The 19,336-nt window shown below is 56.6% G+C and overlaps 1 protein-coding gene across 2 annotated transcripts; it reads right to left on the bottom strand.

Moving 5' to 3' along the window:
• Positions 1–14,081: 14,081 nt before the first annotated feature.
• Positions 14,082–17,104, bottom strand: LOC103348240 (cystatin-9-like). Of its 2 annotated transcripts, none has more exons than XM_008256319.4 (3): positions 16,842–17,104; positions 15,289–15,405; positions 14,082–14,378 (listed from the first exon to the last, which is right to left on the bottom strand). In XM_008256319.4, the coding sequence occupies exons 1-3, from the start codon at positions 17,073–17,075 to the stop codon at positions 14,280–14,282; spliced, it is 450 nt and encodes a 149-aa protein (XP_008254541.3). In that variant the 5' UTR covers positions 17,076–17,104; the 3' UTR covers positions 14,082–14,279. The 2 variants fall into 2 exon arrangements, with proteins under 2 accessions (XP_008254541.3, XP_089165170.1); XM_089309044.1 differs by lacking the exon at positions 14,082–14,378 and adding an exon at positions 14,653–14,827.
• Positions 17,105–19,336: the final 2,232 nt, after the last annotated feature.

The following is a 19,336-nucleotide window of genomic DNA, read 5'->3' on the forward strand; positions in this document are numbered from 1 at the left end:
GTGTCTCACTCCTGCAGGACGATGACGGATGATGTTTTCATGCCTTGAGCTCTTTGGAGGCCACCTCCCTCTTCACTCTGCGAGGTGGAGGGACTATGGTCTCAGATAAGCATCTTCACCACCATGAACTTGTCGGTGGCGAGGTGATGGGTGAGACTCCCCAGGCCACAGCCGCCCTGGCCCAGGGTGTCCAGGAGGTGAAATCACTTGATCTTCGGATGGAAGACTACGGGGACTTCCATGATGGTGTTCATTGGTTCCTCAATCTACTCTCTCTAAACTACTCGACTCAGCCAGTGAGCACTAACTAGGCAACTACCCTGACTACGATACCTAGAACAGAAAAGGATCTCCGAGGACTGACTGCTGATGTAACTAATGGTCGACACCAGCTAAACTAACTATGCTCACTACCTGGTGCCCCTAATGACACCATGCTGAATGCTGCCCCCTGCAGCACCTGCATTTCTCCAGCTGGGCTCAGGCCCAGGAGCTGCATCAACACAGCAGGTTCACCTGTGGGTGTGGGAGAAGCCACGTCTGAGGTCCACCGCCACCCCAGCAGGGAGGCAGGTACATGTCCCATTCCCACGCTCCCAACGTCAGGGCCACCAACCAGAGGACAATTTCTGCCTTGGTTCTCCCAGCTTTCTTGGCAGCATTAATGCCCTTGGCCCATGCTCTGGGCTCTAGAAAGAGATTTCTGGAGACTCCAGCTAAAGATTCAACAACTTGCAGCCGGCGCCACAGCTCACTAGGCTAATCCTCTGCCTGCTAAACCAGCATCCTGGGTCCTAGTCCCAGTCGGGGCGCCGGATTCTGTCCCGGTTGCTCGTCTTCCAGTCCAGCTCTCTGCTGTGGCCCGAGAAGGCAGTGGAGGATGGCCCAAGTGCTTGGGCGCTGCACCCGCATGGAAGACCAGGAGGAAGCACCTGGCTCATGGCTTTGGATCAGCGCAGGGCGCTGGCCGTAGCAGCCATTTGGGGGGCGAACCAACGGAAGGAAAACCTTTCTCTCTCTCTCTCTCTCTCACTGTCTAACTCTGCCTGTCAAATAAATAAATAAATAAATAGAATTCAACAACTTGTGCTTTGCAAAGAAGATTGACCTCCTCTCCATGAGTGTGTCTTCTTCAGGAATCCCCAGCTTCGTCCAACCTGCAGAGGGTTAGTATCCAGAATACCCTGAAGGCTTTGTTCACTGTCCACTCATCCGAGGACATGAACCCAATCTGTGTAAGGCCAAGAAAACTGCATTTCCAGCCAACTCCCAGGGACTGGCCATCTCTCTTTCTTGGCACCACACTTTGAGGAGGTTCAGAATATGCCCCAGAGGGTGGAAGGACCCCCTCCCCCCAGGTGAGAGTGACTCAGCCAGAAGTCCACGAGGGCATATCCATGCCTCCTTGGAAGAGTCTAAGTGTTCCCTGGTTGTGTCAAATTTTTCCCATGGGACAGGACTCCTGCCAGGGTGCTTCCAAAACTTTGTTAAGTAAATAGAATGCAAGCATGCTTATTTTAGTTTCGAAACACTCTTTAAGTCATGTGCAGTCTGTCCCACTGTGCATTTTCCTTGAACTTTTTGAGCCTTGCCATAGAACAGCAGGTAAGAACTTTGTAGGGAATGCATTTGCTTTACGGGGGTCCTAGAAAAATATGCAGTACTAGAGCCAATGTTCACTAGACAAGTTATAGAGCAGGTGATAAGGTATTGTAAACACCATACAAAATAATCCCCCTCCCGTCCTGTCAGGTGGTGTTCCAGGGCTGCATCTGGCAAAGCTGACTGAATTGGCAGCATTGCTGTGGCCAAAGCTGTGGCTGTTGGCCATCCAGGCCACCAGATCTGCCTTCCTGGAGGGAACACAGTGGTGTTCCCTGAGACACCTTCCTGGCAGCCCTGTCCTTCTAATACTGGGAGCTCCTGCATCCCTGTCTCAGCAGATGCAGGCCCGAGTCAAGATGACAATGTCCCTGTGTTTGACACCAGGAGACCCTGCTACCACATCAAAGGAGGCTTTGTGACATGCAGGCGTACACCTTCCGGATAGGTTAACGCCGGTGAGACCTCGGAGACACCAGACGCGTTTATCGGCTTTTCAGCTTCCACTTTATTTTTCAGCAGACTCGCGTTACATGTCGCGAACGCCCGCCCTGTTATCGGCATTCATTCACAACTCCTTCATTCACCACTCCCGCTTACTACTCGCATTCATTCACAGCTCCCGCCTGTTACCGGCGTTCATTCATAACTCCCGCCTGTTTCCGGCGTTCATTCACAACTCCGCCTGTTACCGGCGTTCATTCATTCGTCTTTTACCAGCGTTCATTCATTCCTCCGTCCTTTTACCAGCGTTCATTCATTCGTCTTTTACCAGCGATCATTCACTACCCCCGCCCACCGTCCACCTATTTATATATATATCATTCACGGAAAACATGTTACCAACTAAGTGTGGGAAACATGCAATAACAGGATGCTTAAAGTCAAAACAGGATCTTGCAATTAGCAACGGGCAGGGTGGAAAAAGCCCAGCACTAAACTTCTTTGTGCTTGTACATGTCGGGAGGGTCACAGCTGGCCAGGCTGTCCCGTTCCCCGACAGTGACAGACCCCGGGGGAAACCAGATTTGTCACGACCTGGGACCTGGATGCTGGGTATTCTGAATCATGTCTAGTCAAACCTGGCCTTGAACCCATCATTAAGGGACCATCCCAAGTGCCTCTCTCTACCTACCTGCAGCAGAACATTGGGGCATAAAGGCCTGGGTCTATATCTCTCAGTTCTGGCCCCCAGAATCTGAGACTGCACTCCCAGACCCTTATCCACTTCTTATGGGGGGTGGTGGTTACGTAGTTTAATTGAAAAGTGGGTGGATACAGATGGGGTCAGATAGGGTGAGTGGGTGGGGGTCGTGGCCTCCAACTCACAGCTCTAATCCTGTCTGCCTGCCCATATCCTATGGGTCAATGACACCTACATGGGAGACTCAGATGGGCTTCTCAGCTTCTGGGTTGTGCTATCCCTGGCCTTTAGGATTCCCAAAGAAGAAAGAGAAGAGGTAAAGGCCTTTTGGGGCTTTGCAGAAAGAAAAGAGCAGAGGCAAAGGCCCAGAGATGGCCCAGTGTATGTGGCAAACAAGATGGCTCGAAGTATGTAGAGGGAAGTGGAGGGGAGGTCACAGGGTGGAGGGGGGTTCTATATGTTGGAGGAGGGGCTGGATCCTGCCATGAAGCGGACGACAAAGGCACATGGTTTTGAAGGAAAGCTACACTGGGCGTCCATGCGATGGGTGCTGAGTGAAAAGGAAATCCACCCTGGGACCAGACGGGGGACAAGCGAGCAAGCCTGCCACCTTGTCCCCAGCCTGCTTCCTGCTTGCCCAAGCCCTGAAGGACAATGACACCTGAGTGGGGAGCCCCAGGCCATCCATGGCTGTGACCACTCTCGGTCAGTGAGCTGGAGTCTTCCTAGAGGATTCCCTTGGAGCATTTCCCAAACCATACCCTCAGGGCCTCGCATGGAAACATCTGGTGACTGGGACCCCGGAACCTGCCCTAGCCAAGCCCTCTGCCAGCCAGCACTCCAACCCTCCAGGCTGCTGTCTTTTGCCATCCGTCTCCCTTCTTATGCCCAGGATTGAGGCAAGCTGAAACACCTGGACCTGGCCAAGCCTCCCAGAGGGACTGCTCCACACCACAACTCCCCAAAGGAGAAAATGTCAGCATGGTCTTCGGCCCGGTCCAATGAGGAAACGAGCACCTCGGGCAATTGAGCCAAGCCTCCTGGGGGCCCCGCGCAGGCCAGCTCTGTGACTCCCACAGGGTCGCTGTGTCCCTAGGGGCAGGTGCACACACACACACACACACAGGGACCTTCTGACAATGGTACTCAGGTCAGGGCGCATCAGGAGCTCAAGCAGAGTCTGCACTTCTGTCCTGCACACGGCTCAGAGCGCGGTCCCTTCAGGACCACCTGAATCTCTTGTCACTCATGGGAGTGTCTTTGGTAATTCTCCATTGTCATTTTTCTCCACGTCTCAGAGGTGTGAGGTGACTGCCCACTGAAGCGGGAACTTACGCAGCCCCAGTTCTGTTCTGGGAGGAGTCAGAGCCGCCAAAGAGCTGGGATCCCTCTCGGAGGAGCAGCCATTGTACTGTCAGATAGGGAAGCAAGCGTCCTTCACTAACAACCCTCTCCCCTGCCCCAGAAACTCAGAAGATGAACATCTGCACAGCTTCCCCAGGTGGAGCGAGACGGGCCCTCTCCTCTCCTCCTGGCACCAGCCCTCTTTAAGCTCACTCATGCTTTGCACAGGCAGCTTTAGAAGGCCAAGGCACTGCCAGGTGCCCTGCTGACCTGAAACCTTGCAGAGAATCTCCAGGTCCTTGGCTCACCTTCCCTCCTGTACTGAACACAGGCCTCAGACCAGGCATGCCTGGCACACAGCACCACTTCCCGCCCAGCTCCTGCTGGAAACTGTTCTGTTATCCACACAGCTGGTCCATCCCACACATGCTATGGTCAGGGTCCATGGCCCTGGGGGTCGTATTCTCCATTGACAACGTGGGGGCCATTGGGTTAGGACACACTCAGCTCTGCTGCAGTGCACAGCACTGTAGACTTGCACCTCCCTGCTGTCTGTGCCACACCCCTGAGACCTGTCAGTCCTCTGTGCAGCAGTGGATGCCTGGAGCCTCTCCCTCTTTCCCTCCCCCCTTTTCTCCCTCTTCCCTCCCTGCCCCACTCTCCTTTCTCTCTCTCTTTCCCCCTCCTCCTCTCTTTCTAGATCCCTCCCCCTTTCTCTCTTCCTCTCTCCTCCACTCCCCCCCTTTAACCCTCTCTCTGCTCCCTCCCCATTCTCTCTCCCACCCTGGCCTCTGAGACCCCTCCCCCCACACTTTGTTTTCTGCATCCATGAGGTCAACCTTTCTGGTGGGAGACCTCTCCAAGGCAATCCTCATGCATGCTGACCCCCCCGCCCCACCGCTGCCAGCTTGGCCAAGCTGCACACTGGGACCCAAACAAAGCAAACAGGAGCTGGTCTGCAGTTACATTCAGGAATCTTATTCATGAATATTTGCAAATGTGACACAAATAAAAACATTCACGTGGTCCAGCTTGAGCCCCGCCCTCTCCTAGATTTCTTTCTCGGTGGGGCTACTGGGCGCCACTGTGCAGCTGCACAGGCCGGCAGGATACAACAGGCCGCAGGAGGAGGAACCTCATGATCCATCTGCAAGTGCCCACCAGCACCACTTCTCTGACAATGGCCGCTCCCTGGCGGTTGCAGCTTTCAAGCTCGGTGAAGTCCCAACTGCTCCTGGCCCAGAAGGTGATGGAGGAGGAGGTTGTATGGACTGGCTCGGGGTGGGGGGTCTGCCGAGGCTGGGGCTCCTCTCCTCCTGCGGCTGGCTGGGCAGGAGCGCATGTCCCTTCTCGAGGCACCGTGAGTGCGGTTTGGGCTCTGGCTGAGCTCTGGAGGCTCTCAGCAGGCTCAGGGAGGCAGGGGAGGAATACAGGGGCAGAGACGAGCTATGCCGCACTGCCATGCTGTCGTGTGGGGCAGAGACCTCGGCGGCAGGAATTTCCAAGTGTGGATCTCTAACTGCAGGGATCCAGTGCTGTGGCTGTCAGTGACAGCAGTGACGCCTGGCAGCAAGCCGAGGCTAGTGAGGTCCTGCCTGCTTCTGGGTCCTGGGGGATGCCCAGGGGCTGCACCAGGCTGACCCAGGTCTCCTTTGCCTCATTGTAGAGGGAGCCAAACCACCAGGGAGCCCTTGCATGGTTGGCCCTGACCTAAGCTCAGCGTCCTTAGTGAGCAGCCAGGTCAGGAGCTGATGCAGGGTCTGGCTGACCATCTGTGCCAAAGTGTAACACCCACAGAGGATGCAGTCCTGCTACTCATCTGTGTTCTCTCCACTCCCGGCCTCCATACATCTGTCTAAAATGTGTCCTTCGCTTCTCATAGGAAGATCTCCGTGGCACAGTGCTCAGGGGCGCTTCAGAACCCCTTCAAGAGCTTGCCCTGGCCAGCTGGCGGCTCAGCCCCAAATCTGCAAGTGTCACTGTCATGTGGGCGCCTGTTAAAAAATATTCAGTTTTAAGTCCCCATGTGCCACTGGGTGGGCGTGGCAGCACTCCACAGCTGCCAGGACCTGACCAAACAGGAACCTGGCCTCCAGCCCCCCCAGGCCAGCTCATCATCAAGTGCACAAGCTCTTGTGCCTGGCTCACTTCCCCAGGCCGATGATACATTCATGCCTCGCGCTCTCCAGGAGGCCCCTCCCTCTTCACCTCTGCAAGGTGGAGGGGCTGCGGTCTTGCCTGAGCATCTTTACCACCATGATCTTGTGGAGGCGAGGTGCCGGGCGAGCCTCACCTGACCACAGCTGCCCTGGCCCAGGGTGTCCAGGAGCCGGAATCCCTCGATGTTTGGCTGCAAGGCTTCGGGGACTGCCATCAAGCCGGTGGTGTGTTCCTCTATCTACTCTCTCTAAACTACTCTCTCTACTCTGCCAATGACCACTTACTAAGTGACTACCCTGACTACGATAACTAGGAACAGAAAAGGATCTCTCAGGGGCCTGGCCACTGTCTAACTGAGCACTCTAGCTAGACTCATTAGGCTAACATTACAGAGCGGCAAGGCTACCTAAGCGAAACAGAAAACAAGAAAAGGAAAAACGCGGCCACTAATCGCACTAACAGTAGTTAGTCTGACAGCGCTGCCTAACTAAGCATGGCTGGACTGCGGAAATAAAAAGAACTGCAAACAAGATAAACCGGAGCAAAAACAAACAAACAAACAAAAAATAGGTGGAAATAAACAAACTAAACCAAATGGGGAAAAGAATAAACAAAATAAACTTAAGACACAAACAAACAGAGTCCCGGGGGCCTGGCCAAGGCGGCCACAGAGCCGGGATCACCGTGGACTGCGGGTACACAGCCACCTCCCGGGACCCCGATGGGGGACAGGCGGCCAGGACCCCTTCCCTGCTGGCTTCAGGCCCCCACCCCACTGACCCCCGACTCCATGGACCTTGAGCGCGGCCCTGGCAGTCTCAGGAGCCCAGGAGCTGGCAGCAGCTAGGGCGGCGGCTCATGGCGCCTCAGCCAGCCCCAGGGCCGCATGTGCAGGCCCCACGGGCCTCGCCCTCCCAGGGACAGGGCAGGGCCGGTGCCGAGGGTGACCAGGGGCTGTGGGAGCCACACGAGGGGCCCGCGGCGCAGCCGGCCACGGCCAGGGAGACTGTGCAGGTCACGGTGAGGCTGAAGCTCCAGAGAAGCTTTGATAAGTGGCTGGCTAGACCCCGGCTGGGGGCTGGGGGCTGGGGACTCTGGGGGCCTATGGCGGCAGAGGAGCAGTCCAGAGAGCCGCTGCGGGCCCCGCCCCCTCCGGGGGTGTCCACTCGACTCCCGGCCGCTCCCTTCCCGTTCAGCTCGGCGCTCCTGGGCCTGGGGGACAGAAGATGGCCGCCGGGCTGGGGCCTCTGCTGGGAGGGAGCCCCAGGCTCCTGGCTTCCGCTAGGTCCTTGCGGCTGTTGGGGCCGTTGGGGACCGAACCAGTGGGCGGAAGAGACCGAATCCCTCTCCTCTCTCCCTCTCCCTCTCCTCTCTCTCATTCTCTCCCCTCTCTCCTCGCTCTGCTCTCTCAACTCTGTTTTCAAACCAAATACATCTGGCAACAATCCTGGCTCCAGTTTCACAAGAGCGGAGCAACCCACAACAACGCCAAGACCATGGCGGCCTCGCAGGGTCAGGTCTCCTTCCTGCGGACAACCTCGCACGGAAGGAGGAAGCCCCGGCCTCATCAAGGTAAGAAGTGAGCCCCGCGACCCTCCATGGCGCCCCCAGCCCTGAAGCCCCTCCGTGCCTCCTGCAGTTCCCGAGCAGCCCGCTAGGGGCAGTCTAGCCCCCGTGTCAGGTGACTGTCCCCTCTGCACTGACCTGGGAAATGAGTGCCCTCCTCCGTGCTGGCCAGGGATGCTGGGAAGTGCGATTGCTCAGTGATTTCCTGCAGTGCTGGTCCCTCCTCAAAGCTGCGGCAGTAACCACCATCCAAGGAATTCTCAGTACATTTTTAAAAGAATTTATTTATTTGAAAGAGAGAGAGAAAGAGTTACCATCTTCTGGTTCACTCCCCAAAGGGCCTCAATGGCCTGGGCTGGACCAGACTGAAGCAAGGAGCCAGGAGCTTATTCCTGGTCTGCCACATGGGTATAGGGGCCCAAGTACTTGGTCTCCTTCTGCTGCTTTCTATTGGGTCTGGATCAAAGTGGAGCAGCTGGGACTCAAACTATGTGGGTTGCCGGTGCTGTAGTCAGCGTCTTAACCCACTAGGTCACAGTGCTGGCCCCTAAAATACATTTTTATCACTTATGATGAAAAAAAAAAGAAGTGTAAAAAGTTTTCCATTAAGGACCGATCAAAACCCATCCTACAAATGAGGTTTAAGCTCTCTGAGTAAATAAAACAACACGAAACACAAGTTATTTTCAAAAGTGCACCAAAAATATAATTAAAAGCTTATTGAGGTACAAAAAAGTGAAACCCATGCAGAGTTTTTCTTAATGTGTTTAGTTTGTTTCAGTTTTTTTAATCCATGTATAATTTTTTCATAAAATGCATTTAATGAGCTTTTTAAAAACTCCTTGTATTCATGGATTTCAGCACGTTTCTACCAAAATAAGTGGATATTTGTTTCATTCTCCATGAATATTTTGAAGGGATCTCATGTATTTTCCTCCATTTTATTTGAAAGGCAGGTAGAAAAAGAGAGCAAGAGAGACAGAGAAAGACTTTCCACCTGCTGGCTCACTCCTCAGATGCCTGTGACAGCGAGGGCAGGGCAGGGAAAACCAGCAGCACAGAACCCAATCCGGACGTCCCCCGAGGGTGGCAGGGCCATGATCACCTTAGCCTCACCTGCTGCCTCCCAGGGACACAGAGCAGGACGTGGAATCAGAAGCTGAGCTGGGATGTGAACCCAGACACCCAGACATTGGATGAGGGCGTCCCAGGTGGCGTCCTACCCCCACAGCAAATACCTGTGCCCGCCAGTTCTTCTTATCAGTAGACAGAGTGGAATCCGCCCAGACACACTTGGGTTCCTGATCAGTGAGCCACTGATGGAGAACAAAGTATGGCTGTGCCAGAAGTCCTGGCAGAGTCTAGAATTCCCAAGTACGGGTGTTCTTTGATAGCCGTGGACAAGTAATTCTCAGACGGTAGCTAAAGCGTGGGGAAGCTTCCAACTGCAGCTCTGTTCTGAGACTTGGCTAAATCTTGCACTTCCAGAACGGATCACTCTGAAGCCCTGGCGTGAGGAGAAACACCCAGACTTCCGGTGGCTGAGGTGAGAAGTACTGTGACGTGATAAGGATAGTTTCTGCAGTGTTAAGTACGGATCACCTGGGGCAGATATTTTGAATAAAATGACACGAAAGAGTGCATTGAAAAGAATTGTCAGTAGACTCTGATGGATAAAAATACTTAAAGAATTTCTAAAATATCCTGTTTAAGGGCTGGTGCCGCAGCTCAATAGGCTAATCCTCCACCTCTGGCACCGGCACACCGGGTTCTAGTCCCGGTTGGGGTGCCGGATTCTGTCCCGGTTGCCCCTCTTCCAGTCCAGCTCTCTCCTGTGGCCCTGGGAGTGCAGTGGAGGATGGCCCAAGTGCTTGGGCCCTGCACCCCATGGGAGACCAGGAGAAGCACCTGGCCCTGGGTTTGGATCAGCGCAGTGCACCGGCCGCGGTGCACCGACCGCAGCGGCCATTGGGGGGGTGAACCAATGGAAAAGGAAGACCTTTCTCTCTGTCTCTCTCTCTCACTATCCACTCTACCTGTCAAAAAAAAATTTAAAAAAGAAAGTGTGTGAATGAAAGACTTGGTCAAAAAACCTAAAAAATCCTGTTTAGAACTATTGATTTGCTGCTGGCAGAACTTTGTTTAATGCACATCTTCCACTTGTTGTCCAGAGGTTTTAGAGCAGATGACATTACCTAGTTACAAAAAAGAAAAAAACAAAAAACAAACAAACAAACAAACAAAAAAACAGAACAGAACAGAACTGTGGCAGTAAACGTGTTTCTGACATGAGTAGAGGTGTGGTAGAGCCTCCCCAAGGCCAGAAAAAGGGAGGCCTCTGTCCTGGGAGGTAAGTGCCTGTTCCCTGCTTGCCTGTGAATGCTCCAACTGTGGTCCTTCTCTGCTTATATGGAACCTTTTCAGGCTCTGCTTGCAGGTTCAGAACCAAGGGGTTAACTCTTCCCATGCAGCTTACAGCCAGGATGTGTGAAAAAAAAAAACAAAAACAAAAAAACCTTATAATTACCTTCAGTCAGTGTTAGTCTTGTGGCTGCCATGGCACATTAGAATATCCAATCAGATGTGTGCAGGTCACCATTTAAGGGAGACAGAGAAGCTAACCATATATAAGGGAAATTCCTTCTTAATTAGAGGCTCAGGATTTAGGATAAGAAATTCTACTGGGCCTTAAGCCGGCATAATAAAAGCCTTCTTCCTGCTGAGAGCGCTTGCTGTCTTGTTTGGTACAGGAATCTTGCTACAGAACCACTGAATCTTGGAGTCCACAGGATGTGAGTAGGGCTGTTACAGGTAGCGGTACAGAAGCTGTTCAATCTCTGTCCTGCCTTTGAGGCCACACTGGCCCAAGCGCAAGGCAGGAAGTAAAGGCTTGGCCACTAGTGCTCTTCTCTGGGGACTGGCCCTGCCTCCAGCCACACCCTCGCCCTTGACTGATTCTGCCTCATCCCCAACAGGACTCCCATCCCCAGCCCTCACCCATGACCCCAGTGTCTCAGCAGCTCCCTTGTTACCTTGTGAAAGGCTTCACGTGGACACTGTAGAGCTGGAAATACAGGACCTAGACTTTGACTTTGCCTCCTCCTTGCTCAGGAACTCGGACTGGAGGTTGTGGGCTCTGCATCTGTAACGGGTACAGTGAGTATTGGGTTGTGGGGGCAGGTGCGGCAGTTACATGTGATGCGAAGGCCAGTGCTTAGTTCTGTGGTTGGGACACCATCATTAAGTACAGCAGGTGATGACTTTCTTGCTACAAAGAGGGGAAATCTGTCCATCTGTCAATCACTCAATCCAGAAATCAGCCATCAGTCCACAGGCTCACACTGGCTCATAGCACGTGCAACCACGGTTGGGGGTCTGGCTGGACAGGAAGCTCTGGGGGCCTCAACGGCAGGTCCTGGCTGAGACTCAGGAAAGGGTACGCAGAGGATAAAGGCTCCAGAGAGGAGCAAAGGGGAGGTAAGCAGCCTCCAGAGGCAGGGCCGGCGCCTCAGGGAACAGAAGTGGACCCCAGGGGCCGGGCAGTAGGGGAGGTGTCAGGGCTGTGGCTTCAGGGCTGTCTGTCCTGGGACCTGCTATGTGGACTCTTGGCTGTGCCATGTGGAGCTGATTGGCCTGACTAATGCAGGTGGCCCCTAGCTGTGTAGCTCCAGTGGGGTCTCAGGCCTCACAGGTAATGTCTTGGACAGAAGGTCCCACCACTCCGTGACCCAGATACTTGCACATTGAAATGACCAAAGAAATGTTGTATAGTACTGGGAACACAGCGCACGTCTCCACTCTGCCCCAAGTCCCCGGACTGGCATAGTTCACAGGGAGGGGCCAGGGCCGAGCCTCGTCGCCAGCCCTGAGCCTCCGTTCTGATTTCCGAGTTCTGACGCCAACTCCATTTCCACTTCTAGAGGGGAGTGAAGAGAACATTGAGCCCTGCAATTGCCCTGGGCCAAGGGCCCTGTCCTCCTGTCTCCAGGATGGTGCCCCACAGCAGGCCCAGCCTGGAGGGTCAGGTGGGGGGGGGCTGCAGCTCCAGGCCCCCAGGCTGAGCAGTACGGGCCCGTGTGGCACTTTGTAAGGGAAGGCTGCACCTGAAGTGAACCTGCTGTCCAGGGACCCCTGAGCCGGCTGCCTTGCACACCAAGACCTCCCACAAATTATTGTGAGCTCTTTGGCCCTGTGAGACCCCTCGGCCGCCTCCTGTGCTGGCTTTCTGGGAGCTGGCAGGTGACCCAGAACCACAGAGCTGTCTGGGAGGAGGTCCAGATGTCTCAGGTGTCCCACAGTCCCATGTGGCTTCCTCGATGCCTGTCAGATGGCCACGGCTGTGTTGACTGAGACGCTGGCGGGAATATCACCCCCAAATGACTTCCTGAAGAGGAGGTACTCTGGCCAGCGCCCTGTCTGGCTGGGCTGGGGCATAGACAGTGGGAAGGAGGAGGGTGTGTCAGGAGCTTTGGAGTCGGGGACACAGGGAGCTGGACACTAAGGAGTGGACCTGGCAGGGAGGCATTGCCCAGCCATGCTGGTCAGAGCGCTCCCCTGTACACAGCCCCTCCCTGGGGTCCCCATGGAGCGGGCCCTTGGTGGCTGTTTCTGGGAGCCCAGGGAGCATTTGCCTTGGGGCCTGGGGAGAAGACTGAGCCCATGGAAGCTGCTGTGGCTGTGAGCGGCCAGAGCCCTGGGAGCTCCACAGGGCACAGGGCCTGTGTAGCAGGAACCCCAGTCTCCTTCTACCCCCAGCTGGCAGCTTTGTGCACGGGAGACCCCTGTCCTGCTGGCCACAGGGGCAGTGAGTGGAGGAGACAGCAGGCTGGGACAGGGAAGCGCAGCCCTGTGGGAAGAGCGGAGGAAGGAGCAAGCCGTGGCCCTTGCGTGGGATGCCCAGTGTTGCAGAGCTGCCTGCTCAGGCCCAGGAGGCTGTGCGTGCTGTGGGTGTGAAACACACAGGTGTGGCTGGGGAGGGCGGGCCAGTCAGACACATCCCACATCTAGGATCAGTCATCCTGGAAACCACTAGAGACCCAAAGAGGGTAGACGCCGCTCAGAGTGGGACCAAGAGGACCGAGGTCTGGGCACAGAAAAGAGCCCTCGCAGCAGGGGACCCTGCGTGATCTTTAGCTGGAGTCTCCAGAGCTTTTTTTCTAGAGCCCAGAGAGTGGGCCAAGGGCGTTAATGCTGCCAAGGAAGCTGGGAGAACCAAGGCGGAAATTGTCCTCTGGTTGGTGGCCCTGACATTGGGAGCGTAGGAATAGGACATGTGTGTGCCTCCCTGCTGGGGGTGGTGGTGGACCTCAGACGTGGCTTCTCCCACACCCACAGGTGAACCTGCTGTGCTGATGCAGCTCCTGGGCCTGAGCCCAGCTGGAGGAATGCAGGTGCTACAGGGGACAGCGGGCAGCACGGTGGCATTGGGGGCACCAGGTACTGGAGCACACACGAGAGCTCTTAGTGTCAGTGATTGAGACCTGCAGCCTGAGGGCCGAAGCTGCCCGCCCACTGCCTCTGTGTGTGTGTGTGTGTGTGTGTGCAGTGTCCCTGGAACACAGCCGCTCGCACTGGTCCACGTGTCGTCTATGGCCCCTGTGAACAGCAACAGCAACAGTAACACGGGCAGTGGAGAGAGGAAGCACCCGCCCCCAGGGGCCAGAACCCTGGCAGTCTGGCTGCTCAGAAAACGTCCTGGCTTCTTCCACACTGGTTCCTAGACTCAGCCAAGGTCTTAGTAGTGTCAGCTACGCCAGTGTCACTCAGCATCCGTTGTCCATGCCTCCCCCAGGGAGGTGTGGCAAGGCAGACTCTGTTCCAGAGCAGGAGGGGCACTCGTCAGAGGGGCTCCCAGGAGGTGCCACTGCTCCAGATGCCAGGATAACTCCATGTGGGAACCCGGGAGTCCTTGCTTCCCCAACCCGTGTGCTGATCGGCAGGGAAAGGAGGGTGAGCTCCCCTCCAGGGCAGAAGGCACAGGTGCAGTGAGGGGCCTGAGACTGTGTGTGAACTCCATGGTACCTGGGGGTGCCCCGGGAGGTCACAGTCACTGTACCTCTGGCCACCTGGGTCATCTCCATGAGCCCTGAGTTAGAAGCTCAGAAGGGCATGTGCTAAACTCTGGAGCCCCTGGGGCAGCCCAGCATGGGGGAAGATCTCCAACCCTGATGTCCCCAGGACTGCCCTTCTGAGACCCACACCATCGCGGCCCAGCCCAGTACAGAGAAGCACAGCACTCAGCCAGCGGGACACGCTGAGCTTTAATGACTGATTCTACACCGTGAAGCTGGGCAGCAGTGGGCAGTCCAGGGACAGGGGCCAGGTGCCACTCAGGAATCCTGGAACAGCAGTGAGAGAGAGAGAGCAAAGAAGCTCGGAGCTGCTGAGCCCAGAGGAGCAGCCTCAGGCTCACGGTGGGAGCTGTTATCCCAGGGGAGAGGTGAGGCCTGGCCAGGTGTGCAGCTCAGTCTGCATCAGGGGAGACCTCCGAGCAGGTCTTGTTGAAGAGGTCAAACTTGGTCATCCAGGGCAGAGTGCGGACAGTGAAGAAGCAGGTGAAGCTCTGAGGACACAGCACAGACGGGACCGAGTTAGGAGGCCGGGGGCTGTGGGGCTCTGGCTCGGAACCCAGCACCCAGCTCAACCTGGTGACGTGGCCCTTCCCCAGGCTGCTGGCCTGGCCCCAGACCTGGTTCCACAGCGCGACCCCTGGGCAGCTGCTGACTTCCCCAGGGTCTGAGGGTTCTTGCAGACCCAAGGACACCAGTGTTTCCGCCCCTCCCAGGCCACATCGTGGACAGCGGGCTCCAGGAACGAATAGGGTGAGAAGTGTGGATCAGACCCCAGGAGGGGAGGCTGACACTGCTCCAGGCAAGAGCTACTCTCCAATGCATGCAACGGGCTAAGCCCTTAGCTAACCTCACCATGGGGTCCACTTGGTGGGGCAGAGATGTCTTTGTTGCAGCAGCACCAGCCCTTGGTATAAGGCGCTCAGCTGGGCCAGGACAGGGCCTGGGAGAAAGGACAGTGGGGACGCCCTCAGCCCCCATTGCCTGGTGTCCAGGTCAGTGCAGAAGACCCTGGAAATCCTGATGTAGGGCCTCACTGGGCTCCATTTGGAGAAGACAGGGGAGTGGTGGGAATGAGGACCAGTGAGGGGGCTTCCTTACAGGAGCCAGGGCTCTGGGACCAGGGACAAGAGGAGCCATCAGAGGCCATGAGGCCCAGGGATCAGGCACCTGCCCGTGAGTGGGCCAGGTTGGTCGGCCTAGATTGGTGTGGTCCTTCAAGGACGCCCAGGGTTCCAGGCCAGCAAGGCAGGCAATGAGAGACACAGATGGGTGATGAGATTGTGCCTGCTGTGGGCTCAGGCCTGCAGGTCCCAGAGTAGGGCTGGGTGGCCCCTGGCCCCCCACACCTCCCAGGCCGAATTCATAGACATGGGAAACAGGGAAGCTTTTGTGAGTCCTTACACGGCTCTGCTCGGGGCGGTCTTCAAAGGGGCAGTTCTCCGTGTCTTCCTCCAGTTTGCCACACGTGGTTCGGCGCAGCAACAGTTCCATGGAGAACACGATGTCAGGGAAAGCACTCTGTGCACAAGGAAGTCAGAGACACACAGCTCAGCACACCTAGAAGTCACTGTATTGTTCCGGTCATTCAGAGACCACCGTTCCTTAGCCCACTGGGGAGACCGAGTGCGGCCAAGTACCAGCTCCCGGGGTAAAGCCCAGGATGACCTCCAGCAGTTGTGGGAGATCAAAGCCAAGATCAGGTGAGCCTGATGGAGGAGGCAGGCACAGGCAGGCTGTCACAGGGCGTCCCTTCCTCCCTGGATCCTGTACCTCAGCCCCTCTCTCACATTGACTCTGGCCTTGTGCTCAGCAGGTGTCTCAGCCCTCCCACCTCCTCCTCCCAGGGCAGGGACCCAGAGCCTGGGGGTCTCTTTCTCGCTGAGGATTTGCTGAATCCTCTCAGGCTCTGAGAAGGGAATCTCAGTTCTGGGGGAGCTGCCAGTCTCACTCCTGCCCACATATAGCCAAGGGCCCCACAGGGCTCAGGAAGCAGCCAGACAGTGCCATCCTGGTTTCAGGAAACACCTTCTGCCCTCATGCTAAAGGCACCTTCACCTTTTCTGTCCATCTTCTCATGCCATCCTATTGCCTTCAGTCCGTGTGCTGCACCGCATGACAGCCATGGCCTCAACCCTCCCACCTGACCCAGCAGCTCAGGGTCACACTTCCTGTACAGGTAGCCAGGGGCAGCTCAACCCTCAGACTCACTCAGAGGGTTGCACTGAGGCTCTGGGCAGGGTTGGTCCTGGGCCCTGCTTCTAGGCTCCCAGTGCTGAGCGAGGCAGAGCCCTGTGCCGTGTCCCCCGTAGCAGAGGTCCCCGCTAGGCAGGTGCACCCTTTGTCCCTGCCTCAGCCCAGGTGGAAGTCACAGTCATGTTTGCCAGTTGACAGAGGACGGTCAGGACCCTGAGGGACTGAGGGAGAGTGTGAGTCAGGATCAGGTCCCTGAGCAGCGACAGCCCCAGGGGCCCTTAGCAGGTGCCAATCAGAGGAGAGGTGCTGAGCACCTGGCAGCTCTGGCACTGAGGGTGGGAAAGCTTTGCTTTTGAACCTCCCCCCAGCCCTGCTTCCAGCCTCTCCCCTCCTCCCCTTACCTTGCCCAGTTTCTTTCTGAATAGCTTGCATCCTTGACATATTTTCTCAGGCTTTCATCCTTGCATATTCTTTGTGTCTCTCTTCCCCTGTGTGGGTCCCCTTTGTGGCTTTTTAGGGTTTCCCACTCATCTAAAGGTAAACCAGATCATAACTTTGCATAATCTTGCAATGAATAATATACCTGGAATTTCAGTGGATTGGGGCCCAACACCAAAGACTTTCAAATCAATGTTTCCCAGAGCCTTAAACTCATTGTACTGAGAATGGGCTCAAAGGGTGAGGCAAGATGGTTGATGACAGCCCCTGTGTGTACCCGGCCCTCCCTGAGTCACCAGGCATGAGGAAAGGAGCTCACCCACCTTCTCCCTCCAGGATCCCAGGATGCGCTCCAGCCTGTAGGCCTGCTCGTCCTTGCTCTGCAGGTGGAAAGTGTACAAGGCAAACTCCACCGTGGGAGGGAAGTCATTGTCCTGGACTCTCCCTTTGTCCTGTTGGGCTCCAGAGCACCAAGTGTGGAGGCCCAGGAACCAGAAGCCGAGGAGAAGGGGTAGCAGGGCCCAGGGCAGAGCCCAACTCCCAGGCCGCCAGGACATTGCTGCAGGAGCCGGCACCTCTGCCTCCGTTCCCCAGCTCTGGAACACCCAGGAGCCTTCCGGGCTGGCCCTGGCCTTGAGCTCACGTGCTGGCCACAGACGCCTCCCTCCAGGCCTCCTCTGCCAGGACACCCTGTCCCTGCCCTCGTGTGGCCTCGCCTCCCCCAATCTGAGTGGGAACTCTGTCGTCTCTGCCCACGAGGGAGGAAGGACAGGAAGGTGCAGCCGTGGGAGCGAGGGGCCCAGCTGGGGACATGGCCCGGCCCCAGCTGCTCTCTCAGAGCTCCGTGGGTTAGAGGAGACCTGATTGTGGAGGCCCCAGGGCAGATCCTGATCTAGGACGCAGGCTCAAGAGGTGTGCGAGGCAGGTGCTCCCTGGGCATCCCAGGAGGCTCTGGGAGATGAGCCTGTGGTTCCAGAACCTTCCTAAGCATCACTGGTCTGCGATGAGGAGGTCATTGCCGAGGAATGGCTGCTGCCCTGCACCTCCCTTCCGTGTGTGCGTCAGCACTGGCCCTGCTGTCTGGGGCCGAGCAGCCTCGGCACAGAGACAAAAGCAAGACCGGCAGGTGCTGGCCCGAGGCAGTTGATGCATCCCCTTCAGGCGCCGCTGGCCCCGCTGCTTGTCCCAGACAGTGGCCTCTGAGGTCCAGGCACTTCCTCCATCACTTCTCTCGGGGGGATCTCCTGTGGGGCCACTTTTCAGCAGTGCAGCCCAGGGCTACGCCCATTCTGTCCCGGCAGGACACAGAAGGCCTGCAGGAGGAACCTGCCAACTGACCTGCAGAGTCCCCGGCAGCCCCGCTTCTTCTTCTGGGTGGCAGCCGCTGTGGGCCCGGACTCCTCCAGCTTGCTGGCTGCGATAACTTCCGGCTCACTGGCTGGGACAACTTCTGTCTCGGTGAAGTCCCAGAAGGTGATGGAAGAAGAGGACATAGGGACTGGACTTGGGGGGTCTGCTGAGGCTGGGGCTCCTCTCCCGCTGATGGCCGGGTGGGAGCGCGTGTCCCTTCTTGGAGGCATCAGAGTGGGGCTTGGGCTCCGACTCTGAGCTCTGCTGGCGCTCAGAAGGCAGGCTTAGGGAGGCAGGGCAGAAGGACCCAGCTATTTCCCTGGAATGCAGGGACAGAGACGAGCTGTCCTATAGGGCAGTGATGCCTGGCAGCAAGCCAAGCCCAGGGAGGTACTGCCTGTCTTCTGGGTCCTGGGGGATGCCCAGGGGCTGCAGCATGGTGACCTGGGTCTCCGTGGCCTCTCTTGGTGGGACCGGAACCACCAATGTGCCCTGGTAGATTGGGCAGTCGGCCTCTGCTTGGGCTCCATAGAGAGCAGCCAGGGGAGGAGCTCCTGCAGGGCCTGGCTCACCGGCCTCAGCAAGGTGTAGATGCCGCAGAGCACCTGCTCCCCTATTTCCTCGGTGTTCTCATCACGGAAGGGTGTTGTTGCGGTGAGCATGCTGAAGAGCACCACTCCTGTGCTCCAAACGGCCGCCATAAAAGGGTCATAGGTGCCTCCCTGAAAAATTTCCAGGGCGCAGTATTTTGGGGTGCTGCAGAATCCCCTCAGGCACTTGCCCTTGGGCAGCAGGCGGCTCAGGCTGAAATCAGCAATTTTTTTAGCATCATACGGCCATCCAATAAGATGCTGTTCAATTTTAGGTCTCTGTGTGCCACTTGGTGGGCGTGGCAGGACGCCACACCTGCCAGTGACCTGGCCGAAGAGTGACCTGGCCTCTGCCTCCCCCAGGCCACCCTGCTGCATGACGTGACGTCGCAGCGTGCCCTTGCTGGCCAGCTCCATGATGAGGTAGACTTGTCGTTCCATGTGTCTCACCTCCAGCAGGCGGGTAATGTTTCTGTGGCTCAGGCTCTTCAGCAGGGCCGCCTGCCTCTGCAGCCTCCCTAAGGTGTTGTGGCTGTGCTCTCGCTCCAGCACTTTGATGGCCATGCATTTCTTCATGGTGAGGTGCTGGGCAAGCCTCACCTAGCCATAGCTGCCCTGGACCAGGTTAAGAAAGGGAGTCTCCAATTCTGAAGGCAGGCCTCTGAGGTTCCCGAGTTCCCACAGGGCCATCAGAGGACAGAGGCTCACTAACTATCAGGTCCAGGAAGCTGCATGGGAAGTAGAGCAGCCAGGTTGGAGCTGGCTCTCCAGTGTGGTCCCCTGTGTGGGAAAGCGGCTGCTTATCCTGCTGCACCCTACTGCCAGGACTCAGCATGAAAATGTTGAGTTGTTACACTGTGTATAAAAGTGCTTCCACA

This window comes from Oryctolagus cuniculus, chromosome 11, assembly GCF_051225735.1.
Source record: "Oryctolagus cuniculus isolate XC-2025 breed Fujian yellow rabbit chromosome 11, ASM5122573v1, whole genome shotgun sequence".
In the NCBI taxonomy this organism is placed as follows: Eukaryota; Metazoa; Chordata; class Mammalia; order Lagomorpha; family Leporidae; genus Oryctolagus; species Oryctolagus cuniculus.

What these genes read in the sequence shown, in the direction of transcription:
- LOC103348240 (XM_008256319.4), bottom strand. Translation starts at nt 17,075, where the DNA reads ATGTCCTGGCGGCCTGGGAGTTGGGCTCTGCCCTGGGCCCTGCTACCC. An exon ending in TGGGATCCTGGAGGGAGAAG is followed by an intron (nt 15,406 to 16,841) that starts GTGGGTGAGCTC and finishes CCTTGTGCACAG; the next exon opens with AGTGCTTTCCCTGACATCGT. An exon ending in ACCGCCCCGAGCAGAGCCGT is followed by an intron (nt 14,379 to 15,288) that starts GTAAGGACTCAC and finishes CTGTGTCCTCAG; the next exon opens with AGCTTCACCTGCTTCTTCAC.